Source organism: Dipodomys spectabilis, unplaced genomic scaffold, assembly GCF_019054845.1.
Source record: "Dipodomys spectabilis isolate Male_0828 unplaced genomic scaffold, ASM1905484v1 ptg000370l, whole genome shotgun sequence".
In the NCBI taxonomy this organism is placed as follows: domain Eukaryota; kingdom Metazoa; phylum Chordata; class Mammalia; order Rodentia; family Heteromyidae; genus Dipodomys; species Dipodomys spectabilis.
This window is the reverse complement of record NW_024871047.1, coordinates 1,133,895-1,146,089: the sequence shown is the minus strand read 5'-3', so window position 1 is coordinate 1,146,089 and position 12,195 is coordinate 1,133,895. Positions and strand designations below refer to the sequence as shown.

Sequence of the window (12,195 nt, the reverse complement as noted above, 5' to 3'; positions counted from 1 at the left end):
TGAAATAATAGAAGAACCCCCAATAGCAAAAACAATACTTAGCAGGAAGAAGAGTGCTGGAGGAATATCAATACCAAACTTCAAACTCTACATTATAAAGTCATAGTTATAAAAACAGCTTGATTCTGGCACATGAACAGACCTGAGGACCAATGGAATAGAATTGAAGACCCAGGAATGAACCCACAGATCTATGGCCACCTAATCTTTGATAAGGGAGCCAAAAACACAGGATGGAAGAAAGACAATCTCTTCAACAAATGGTGTGGGCAGAATTGGCTAAGCATGTGTAGAAAACTGAAGTTAGATCCTTATATATCACCCTGAACCAGAATAAATTCCAAATTGATCAAAGACCTCAATGTAAGAACAGATACCTTTAAAATATTACAGGAAGGGATAGTGAAATACTAGGGCTCCTTGGCACAGATCGAAATTTTTTCAATAAAGATCCAGAAACACAACAACTCAAAGAAAAGTTGGATAAAGGAATTGTATTAAACTGCAGGGTTTCTATACAGCAAAGAACATAGCTAGCAAGATAAATAGAAAGCCCACAGATTGGGAGACAGTGTTCACTAGCTATACAACAGACAAGCGCATCATAACTAAAATATACTTATAGCTCAAAAAAATTAACCCCTCCCAAAATAAATCCTCAAAGAAACAACAACTCCATCAATAAGTGAGCTAAAGATTTAAAGAGAGACTTCTCTGAAGAAGAAATAAGAATGGCCAATATACACATGAAGAAATATTCAACATCTCTGGCCATAAAAGAAATGCAAATCAAAACAACATTGAGATGCCACCTCACCCCAATTAGAATGGCCATTATCAAGAAAAGTAATAATAACAGATGATGTTGGGAATGTGTTCAAAAGGCAATGCTACTACACTCACTCAACCACTCTAGAAAGAAGTATGGTGGTTCCTCAAAAGACTAAACATAGAGCTCCCTATGATCCAGCAATCCCACTCCTGGGCATTTACCCAAATAACCACAAACAAGGCCACACTAAAGCTACCAACACAACCATGTTCATTGCCGTATTATTTACCATAGCTAAGATATGGAATCAACCCAGATGTCCCTCAGTGGATGAATGAATCAAGCAAATATGGTATATATACACAATGGAATTCTATGCTTCCATCAAAAAGAATGGCATTGCCCCCATTTGTAAGGAAATGGAAAGATTTGGAAAAAATTATATTAAGCAAAGGAAACCAGACCCAAAGAAACATAGGCTTCATGGTTTCCTTCATTTGTAACAACTAAAATATGTCTAGGATACTCTTAGCAGAGGATCACAATAGCTCAACAGTTATGTGTATATGGTTATATAAAATGATGCCTTTTGAAATGAACTCCAAGAAATGGAAACAAGGTTTTTTTTTAGTGTTTGTACTTCTTCCCACCCCCATCCCCCATTTTGTCTTGTATATAAGTTTATCTGATTTGAGGAAAGAAAGGGGAATCACAGAAATAGGACAAAAGGTGAACCACTATTGAGTGATACTCACTAGACACTATGTTGGAAATGAACATTACAACTTGGGGGGAAGGGGAGTATGGAGGGAGGAATGGGAGAAAATTTGGGAAGGGGTAACACTGTTCAAAGAGAAATGTATTCACTACCTTACTTAGGTAACTGTAACCTCTCTGTACATCACCTATACAACAATTTTTTTTAAAAGAAAGAAAAAAAGATTCTTAACTTGACCTGAAATTGTCTTCTTACAGAAATATTTCTGCTTTTATTTATTTATTTCAGGGCTCTGCTCATTAGTTTTTATTACCACAGAAATATTCCCTGATAATAAGATCTAAAACATGCATATTTCTAGCTTTGTTTTGGATTGCTAAAATGAAAATGCTTGAGAATACATAATTTACAAAGAGAAGAAATTCATTTGATAATTAATTTTTAATACGTTTTTATTGTAAAAATACTGTACAGAGGGGTTACAGTTACATGAGCAAGGTAATGAGTACATTTCCTATCATGCATTGTTACCTCCTCCTTTGTGTTTCCCCTATGATAATTGATTTTTGAGTCTGACTATTCCAGAAGAATGCCATTGGCACACAATGAGAGCCTACTTTCCTGTTTATCAGCAACCCATTCCTATGATAATGATATTCATTCCTTCAGGAGAGCATGACTTAACAAGACTTTAAAGTGTACTACCTTTCTAAACTTGTATTGGTGGTGGTTAAGATTCCAACAAAGGAATTTGGGGGGACATATTCTAATTATAACAACAACCAAATGACTTATTTGACTTTTGCTTAGATGAGGTTTAAATGGGTTTAAAGAAGAGACTTCTTGTTTGGGATTCTCTGATGACAATATGTCCTAGATTAGAAGTATGTGCTCTCTGCAATGCTCAATGTACCATCTATTATTTCTGGTGGAAAGACTGTAAATGTAATCACTTTATTTCCCAGGTGTATGCAACGGGGCAAACGTATGCAGCTTTCCAACAAGACACAGAAAAGTGACCTCACTACAGGCAACAGGATTCTTTCTATTGAAGAAATGGTATTGAAACATGGAGAAAAGACTAAGGTAGATTGCTGAGGGTTAGAAGTCACAAAGCTCAGTAAATCTGGCCTGTTCTCCTCACACTGATAACACATTCCAGGGATGCCTACTTTCTAGGGATTGATGAGAAAATAGTATTGATTATAAAACACAAGCTTTATTGCTCTCCTTTTAGACACAGTCTCACTGTGTAGTTCCCACTGGCTTCAAACTTGTTTTATAACAGAGACTAGCTACAAATTCAGAATCCTTTTGGTTCTGCTGCGAAGTACTGGGATGATGGGAACACCAGCACACCCAGAGTTTAGTTTCCCTTAAAAAACAAATCCTTATCCGGGCGCTGGTGGCTCACGCCTGTAATCCTACTCAGGAGGCTGAGATCTGAGGATTGCGGTTCAAAGCCAGCCAGGGCAGGAGAGACCGTGAGACTCCTATCTCCAATAAACCACCAGAAAACCGGAAGTGGTGCTGTAGCTCAAGTGGTAGAGCACTCGCCTTGAGCTGAAGAGCTGAGGGACAGCACCCAGGCCCAGAGTTCAAGCCCCGCGACTGACCAAAAAAAAAACAAAAACAAAAACAAAAAAACAAATCCTTATATCAATATCATCATTGCCCCCAAGGTCTTGAAAATAGCTGAATTAGGCTTTAAATCAAGGATGAAGGGCCTTTCTTCTGCCAAGTTCCATTTGAATTATTTATAACAACATTCAAGGGCTATACAAAATTATCAATATCAGATAGCCAATGAGAAGCACACATATCTGTTATATACCAAATTATTGTGTGGGCCTTATTTGTCCTGTGAGCCTGTTCCCCATCAATGCTTTTAATAATATTCCAACGAAAGAATCTACTTATCTTAAATTCTGGAATTTTTGGGCCGGGGAGTGGAATCATTTGAAAGTCGATTTGAAGCAAAAGGATTGATGAAGGGCCTTTAGAATTCTGTGCAGCAATAAACACATTACATACAGCTTTGGTATAGATGCTGTAAGACCTGTAACAAAGACAATGACAAGATGTGTACAGCAAGTAGATGTTGTTGAATACAAGTAGTAAAAATGGATGTCTTTTCTTGTTCTGTATGTTAACCAGAAAGCGTTTCCACTTTCAGTATAATATTATCTATCATCTTAATTTAAATGGCATTTATTTTGCTAATGTATGTTTATTGCATGACCACTTAGTTCAGCATTTTCATCATGAAGAGATATTGAAATTTATTAAGTGCTTATTCTGAATCTGTTGAAACAATCATGGTTTAATTCTTTATACGATTATTATGCATTTCCTGTTTATTGATTTGCATTTATTGCATCTTGAGATCCTATTTGATTATTTTTTTTGAGGGGTCCGGTCATGGGGCCTGAAACTCTGGGCCTGGGCGCTGTCCCTCAGCTTTTCAGCTCAAGGCTAGCGCTCTACCACTTGAGCCACAGCGCCACTTCCAGCTTTTTTCTTTTTGCTTATGTGGTGCTGAGGAATGGAACCCAGGGCCTCAGGCATGCAAGGCAAGCGCTCTACCACTGAGCCACCTTCCCAGTCCCCCATTTGATGATTTTTTTTGCCAGTTCTGGGGCTTGAACTCAGAGCCTGGGCACTATCCCTAAGTTTGTTTTGCTTGAGGCTATCACTCTACCACTAAGCCACATTCCCAGCCCTTAATGAATTTTAAATGCACTATAGTTTTAGGTTTATTTATTTATTTATTTACTTACTTATTTTTGTCGGTTGTGGGGCCTGAACTCTGTGCCTGGGCGTTGTCCCTGAGCATTTCAGCTCAAGGCTAGCATTGTACCACTTGAGCCACAGCGCCACCTCCTGCGTTTTCTGCTTATATGGGCCTCATGCATCCTACCACTGAGCCACCTTCCCAGCCCCTTTAGGTTTATTCTTATTGAAAATATTTGCATGTATGTTCCTCAAAACTACTGGTCTTTCATTTACATTTTTTGAACTCTGGGCCTGGGCGCTGTCCCTCAGCTCTTCAGCTCAAGGCTAGCGCTCTACCACTTGAGCCACAGTGCCACTTCCGGCTTTTATCTTATGTGGTGCTGAGGAATCGAACCCAGAGCCTCGAGCATGCAAGGCAAGTGCTCTACCACTGAGCCACCTTCCCAGCCCCAGTTAGTTTCTTATCTGGGTTTAATATTAGTGTGATACTGGCCTCATTTGTTTCCAAGAAATTCTTTCTTTTTTTTTTTGCCTTAGAGTTGGCATCAATTCTTTCTTAAATATTTAGTTGAATTTAGTAGTGAGTTTTCTTTTGATGGGAGGCTAATTATTACTGATTTAATCTTGACAGAGTTGTTTGTACTCAACATCTTATGCTCATTTGGTTTGATTGCTTGATTAGAGCTCTACCATTTGAGCCATGTCTCCACGCTAGCTGTTTTGCTGGCTATTGTAAAGATGGAGTTTGGGGGGTGGTACTTCTTTTGCTTGGCTAGATTTAAACTATGATCCTCTAGATCCAAGTTTTGTGAATGATTAGGATTACTTGTGTGAGCCACCAGTGCTTGCTTTAATCTTTTTTTTTAATTGTGAAAATACTGTACAGAGGGGTTACAATTACATGGGCAAGATAATGAGTACATTTCTTATCAAGCATTGTAGCCTCCTCCTTTGTTTCCCCCTCCCATCCCCACCCCATCCCCCCACCTAATCCTCCCCACCCCCACCACCAAAGTTGTAAAGTTTGTTTTCGACATAACGACTTGTACAGCTCATTGTTGCAATGGGTCCACCTGTATCCCTTGCTTTAATCTTGATGCTTCCTGATGGTCTATACAAGGTTTGTAGTTCTTTATGATTCAGTCATGTAAGATGAGCATGTGGGGGGTATAGAAATTTTCCATTACTTCTACTGTATCACATTTTAAAATATATTTAAATTTTTAATTATATTTTGTATATCTATGGTGTCAGTTGTGATGTCTCCCTTTTCAGTTCTTATATTTTGAGTCTTCTCTTTCTCTTAGTTTACCTAAGGATTTCTCTGTTTTATTTATGTTTTGGAAGAATCAAATTTTTGTTTAACTGATCCTTTATTATTCTTTAGTTTATAGTTTATTATTTCCACTCGGAGTTTTCTCTTCTTCCTTTCTTCGTGCCTTCTTTCTTTTCTTTTTTCCTTCCCTTCTTCCTTCCTCGCTCTCTTTCTTGCTCAATTTCTTTCTCTACTAATTTTGTGTATGGTTTGTTGTAATATTGTAGTTCCTTGAGGTGAAGTGATAGGTTGAGATTTTTCTTTTTTTCTTATTGTATATTAATTGTACAAAGGTATTTCACTGTGATATTTCCATTCATGCATATATTGTACTTGGATCAAAATTCATTCTCTTTCTAGTATATTTTAGATCTAATTTCCAAATACAGAAAATATTCACCATTTGTCTCTCTAGGCTTGGCTTACCTCACTTAACATGCACAAAGGTGCAATGCCTAAGTGCCTCTTCATATTTTTATAAAGTAATATACATATTGAAATAAGCTCTACAATATGGAAACAAGAGAGCTCTATTTTCTTTTTCTATGTTTTTAGTTTTTGATGATTCTGTCTTCTTTATGTATGGTGTACAAAAATGTGTATCTTCAGAAGGGTTGGGAGAGGGTACAGAACTCAAGGGAAAAAGGGTAAAAAAGTGCAGCAGTGGAGCTCACTGGACATTGATGAAAGTGAACTGTATAATTCCTGGGTGGAGACAGGAGGGAGGGACTGGGAGAGAATAAGGGAACAGAGGACACTGTGTGAAAGGAAATGTACTCATTACCTGACTCATGTAATTGTAATCCTTCTGTATATAACCTCTATAATAACAACAAAGTTAATCAATGAAAGAATTTATAACCTTTATTATGCTTCTTTTCCCCATCCTCCTTTTTAAAATAATTTTAGTGTGTTTCATTTCTCTATTTTCATAAATGTATAGAAACTGCTTTTGTTCATTTTGACCTCCTCTTCCCACTGGTACACTCATGTCATCCATTTATTTCTCAGACCTAGAGTCTACATATGAGAGAGAACACACCATATTTGTTTTTCTCAATGTGGCTTATATTACTTAACATGATGATTTCCAGCTCTATCCATTGTCCTTCAAATAATATAATTCTTCTTTATGTATTCAACCACCTATGAGCTGATTCCCTCATGTAGCTATTATGAATGATATTGCCATAAATATGGATGTTCAGGCATCTCTATTGTATGTTGACCTACATTCCTTCAGAATATATGTTCAGGATAGGTAAAGTTGGATTATATTGTAGTTTTGTTTTTTATTAAAGAATTTATGTACATTTCCACAGTGACTACACTAATTTACATGCCAACCAACAGTGTATAAGGCTTCCCCCCCCCATCCACTTCCCAATGTATATTCTCTAGCATTTGTTGATATTTGATTTCTTCATAGTAGCCATTCTAATTGGGGTGAGATGGAACATCAGTCTCTCTCTCTCTCTCTCTCTCTCTCTCTCTCTCTCTCTCTCGCTCTCGCTCTCTCGCTCTCTCGTCCTATGTCCTTATACTATTATGATATTAGAATAATAATGGCTTTATGAAATGAGTTTGCAAAGCATGTCTTCTCTTTCTATTTCATGGAAAGGTTTAAGGAGTAATGATCTGGTTTGATCCCGAATTGAATCCATTTGGTCTTAGACTCTCCTTTGTTGGAACTCCTGCTTCCTTTGGTAATAATTGCCATTCAGATTCAATATAGTTTTTTTTTTGTCAGTTGTGGGGCTTGAACTCTGGGCTTGAGTGCTGTCCCTCAGCTCTTCAGTTCAAGTTAAGTGCTCTACAGTGTCACTTCCGGTTTTCTAGTGGTTTATTGGAGATAAGAATCTCATGGACTTTCCTGCTCGGGCTAGCTTTGAACTGTGATCCTCAGATCTCAGTCTCCTAAGTAGCTAGGATTACAGGCATGAGCCACCAGCCTGGGCTCAACATAGTTTTTATTTCCATTTTATCATGGCTAAGAATATTGAAAAGTTTTCATTAGTTTATTGTCCATATACTTATTTTAACTGTGTATTCAATTACTTTGCCCATCTACTATTAGATTATTTCTCTCCTATTTGAGTTCTTTATATACTTGCTATTATTACTCACTTCACTTTCACAGGAATAGCTGGCAAAGATTTCTCTCCCATTTTGTAGCCTATCTTATCACTCTGGTAATCATTTCCTTTACTTTGCAGAAGGAAATTTAGGTTAATCTCATTTGTAAATTCCTTTTCTGTTTGAAATTCAACATATTGTTATTGAATATAGGTGTTTGCATTATAGGCTAATAAATAAGTAAATTAAAGACTGCAAATATAGTAGAATATTATGCTGATATTGTGTGCTTTGCCAAATGTTTAATGGCATGGGAAATGCTTATGCTTAAATGGAAATTTGGAATATGAAACCTATATATAAGAAATTGTTTTCTGAAAACATTGTTTAATAAATGGAGAGAAAGTCTAGAGGAAAAGAAACTGAAAAGTTAAAGGAGGTTGTTGTCTCTAGTGACATGATTTATTTTTTTTTGTTTTTACATTGCCCTATTTCCGAATTTTGATCCTGAGTACATTTTTCTGACATCTAAAACTGTGCTTGCCAATGCAATGCATTGCAAAGGACTTTCCTGAGTTACCAGAGTTCTCCTCAAAAGTCGTTTATTATGACTCTGTCTTGTATTTCTGCTGATGTTTTTGTGATGGTCCTGGGGTGAAACAGTGTCTAGGCATTGTCCCTGAATTTTTTTGTTCAAGTTTAGTGCTCTACCAGTTGAACCACAGCTCTATTTTTGGCTTTTTTGGTGCTTGATTAGAGTTGAGTCTTATGGATTTTTTTTGCCTTGGCTGGCTTAGAGCCACAAACCTCAGATCTCAGTCTTCTGAGTAGCTAGGATTACAGGTGTGAGCCATTAGCACCTGACTTCAGCTTTTTCCTAGTAGCAGTTTCATAGTCTATCTTAGAGTCTTTAATTCATTTTGAGGATTTTTATTTGTTTTATTTCTGTACAAGAATATACATTTCTTTTATACCAAACTTTCCAGATAGTAAAATGTAGATGGATAAAAAAATATATGCAGTGATAAAACACACTGACTCTCTAGTCAAAGGACAGCTATAGATTTGAACCTTACTTAAATTATTTCTTATTTTATTATTTTTTTCTTTTTCTTTTTTCTTTTTTTGCCAGTCCCGGACCTTGAACTCAGGCCTGGACACTGTCCCTGAACCTCTCTGTGCTCAAGGCTAGCACTCTACCACGAGCCACAGCACCACTTCCAGCCTTTTCTGTTTATGTGGTACTGAAGAATAAAACCCAGGGCTTCATGCATGCTAGTTAAGCACTCTACCACTAAGCCATATTCCCAGCCCCTTTAATTATTTCTGTATATTTTCCTTTCAGTTTCCTCTTTAGTAAAATAGGTGTTATTAGTAGTTTCCACCCTTCAAAGTTATTGGATAACTTAGATGAAATAAAAATAAATAGCATATACAAATGCTATCTTTTCCGGCACATTGTGACTAATTCTAGATGACAGCTATGATTATTTTGATACTTATGCTAACTTGGAAAATTGTTGATTCATCATGGTATGCAATTTTGGTTTACTGTTGAAATTGAATAATTTCAGTTGAAAGCTGATCTTGACTAAAATATTTGTTAGGTTAATTAGCATATAAATAAATACAAGTCATTTAATATCTTGTCCAATATTATCTGTAAGGATAGCCTAGATAATGCTGTGGTAGCAAACATCTACAAAACATGGTTTAAAGCCACAAATGTTTATATATATATAAAATTTAGGCTTCAGTGTCATTGCACATCAGCAGGAGGCCTTTTAAAATGTAGCCACTTACAGACACCAGTTGAGACATTACCAATCATCTCAAACATACATAATTATTATGTCAGAGGGCAAGCTCTACCAAGGGTTGTACCATATTGTTAAATTCTCCAGATTAGAAATGACCTACTTCTACTTTCAAGTCACTAGCCAGAATAAGTCCTATGCTCCCATCCAACCATGTTAGTGTGAAGAAGGGAAATTGTACCATGTAATTGGAGGGAAAACAATCCAAAATATTTGGAGAATGGCACTAATGACTATCACATCTTTTAACCTTGATTAATGCATGTCTTTCCTTTATTTAGATCCGGAGCACATTGACCATACTGGGCAGCAGCATTTCTGGTGTTTATTACTGCATTGCTATAAACAAGGTTGGCATTGATGAGAGAAGCATGCAGTTCTTTGTTTCAGGTAAACTCTAAAATTGTTAAGATAACATAGTTAAAGCAAGTCTTCTATTATATAGTTTGGCATGTAACTATTATATAGTTTGGCATGTAATTTTGTTTAGTGACATGCTCAAATATAAGCTAGGAGGCATGCCTACAAATCTATCACTGAGAGTTCATTGTTTAAGGTTAAGGCAAAATCCTGCTGAAATAAAAATACCCTGATAGAGACAGTACATTAAATCACTATTAGCCATTTAATGACTAGGCACTGTCTCTTAGCTTTTTCATTCAAGGCTGGTAAAACAAAGAAACAAAAAATAACTTCATTTCCAAACACTAGTATCAATCCATACATATTTACAAATAAGCTGAGCACTAGTGGTTCAAGCCTGTATTCCTAGCTACTCAGGAGGCTGAGATCTGAGTCAGTTTGGGCAGGTAAGTCCATGAAACTCTTATCTCCAATAAACTACTCAAAAAAGCCAGAAGTGGTGCTGTGGCTCAAGTAGAGTACTTGCCTTGAGCAAAAAGAAGCTCAGGGAAGTGCCTAGGCCCAGAGTTCAAGCCCCAGGACTGGGGCTTGTTTTTAAATGTATTTACAAATACACAAACATTCTGGGTTTATTTGTGTGTGTGTGTGTGTGTGTGTGTGTGTGTGTGTGTGTGTGTGTGTGTGTGTGTGTGTGTGTGTGCTGGGACTAGGGCTTGAATTCAAGGTCTTTCACTTGGCTTTTTCACTCAAGGCTGCTACTCTACCACTTGAGCCATTAGTTTTTATGCTCAAGCCTAGCACTCTGTCTCTTGAGCCACGGCTGCATTTCCAGCTTTTTGGTAGTTAATAAGAGTCTCATTGACTATCCTACGCAGCTGACTTTGAACTGCGATGGTTAGATCTCATCCTCCGCATTAGCTAGGTTTGTAGGCATCAGCCACCAGCACCTGGTAGTCTATTTTGTTTTAAACCTTGCTTCTTCTTCTTTTTTTCCTTGTCATTATATGACCTTGAACAAGTCATTTCAGCTCTCTGATCCATTTTGTAATCTATACAGATTGGAAGAATGTATATATCCTCTGTTGCCCACTAGTTGGCTCAGTGGGCAGGCAGTACATATTTACTCTGTGTACCCTCTTCCTACTTTATTCATTTGGGCTAACAAAACTGAGAGAAATGTCAACAAAGAATAAAACCTAAAAGGAGAAATGAGATCAAATTAAGAACCTGAATCATCAGTTCTTAACTATTCAAACAGGGTGGAAGGAATGTTGGTCACTAGAACAAAAGGCCTAGTACTTCTTGCCACTAGTTAATGATGTTATAATGATGATCGCAATTAGGTTTATTATACATGTGATTTAAGATAAGCAAGCACAACTTCATGAATGAAAAAGGGTAATCACATCGACTAATCTCTTTGTCTGGAATGTTAATGAAAATCTTTAAAAAAAAATTATAATCTGAGCCGGGCACTGGTGGCTTATGCCTGTAATCCTAGCTACTCAGGAGGCTGCGATCTGAGGACGACAGTTCAAAGCCAGGCCAGGCAGGAAAGTCTGTGAGACTCTAATCTCCAATAAACCACCAGAAAACCAGAAGTGGCGCTGTGGCTCAAGTGGTAAAGCACTTGGCTTGAGCTGAAGAGCTGAGATACAGCATCCAAACCCAGAGTTTAAGCTCCATGACCGGCAAAAAAATATTATAATCTGGTCCTAGATTTCTGTTTGTTGGCAGACTTTTTATTAAGGGCTCCATGTCACTAATTGCTACTAGTCTGTTCACATTTTCTTTATCTTTGTGGAAGTTTGGGTTAAACATACATACATACATATATATACATATATATAAATATCTTACAAGTTATCCATTTCTACTAACTTTTCCAACCTTTAATTGCTCCTAACAGTATTTTTAAATTTCTGTAACATTTGTTGTAATTTCTTCTTGTTCATTTGTGATTTTCTAAGGATATCTTCCTCAACATATAAAATTAGTAATATTTTAGCACATTAATAGCAAGATTGGTTAGGAACAAGTCATGAAAAAAGCTCATAACAATAGCAGAGTACTCACCCAAAAGAGACACTGAGGAAATAGATACATTATAATGCCTAATGATACCCTATCAGTATATACAATTTTTATGATTTTATGTATAAGTTTTAAAATTAAAACTCAGGGGCTGTGAATATGTCCTAGTGGTAGATTTCTTGCCTAGCATACTTGAAGCCTTGGGTTCAATTCCTCAGTACCACATAAATAGAAAAAGCCAGAAGTGGCACCTTGGCTCAAGTGGTAGAGTGCTAGCCTTGAGCAAAAGAAGCCCAAGACAGTGCCCAGGCCCTGAGTTCAAGCCCCAGGACTGGCAAAAAAAGTAAATAAAAATTAAATTAAA

At 36.9% G+C, this 12,195-nt stretch overlaps 1 protein-coding gene across 3 annotated transcripts in view; it reads left to right on the top strand.

Moving 5' to 3' along the window:
- The window catches only part of LOC122096363 (vascular endothelial growth factor receptor kdr-like), a 179,940-nt gene that overhangs the window by 93,869 nt on the left and 73,876 nt on the right, over positions 1–12,195 (top strand). For all 3 annotated transcript variants that reach the window (XM_042666894.1, XM_042666892.1, XM_042666893.1), the window contains exons 12-13: positions 2,456–2,576; positions 9,716–9,824. In XM_042666894.1, coding sequence (XP_042522828.1) covers positions 2,456–2,576; positions 9,716–9,824 — 230 coding nt within the window. The remainder of the gene's footprint in view (positions 1–2,455; positions 2,577–9,715; positions 9,825–12,195) is intronic.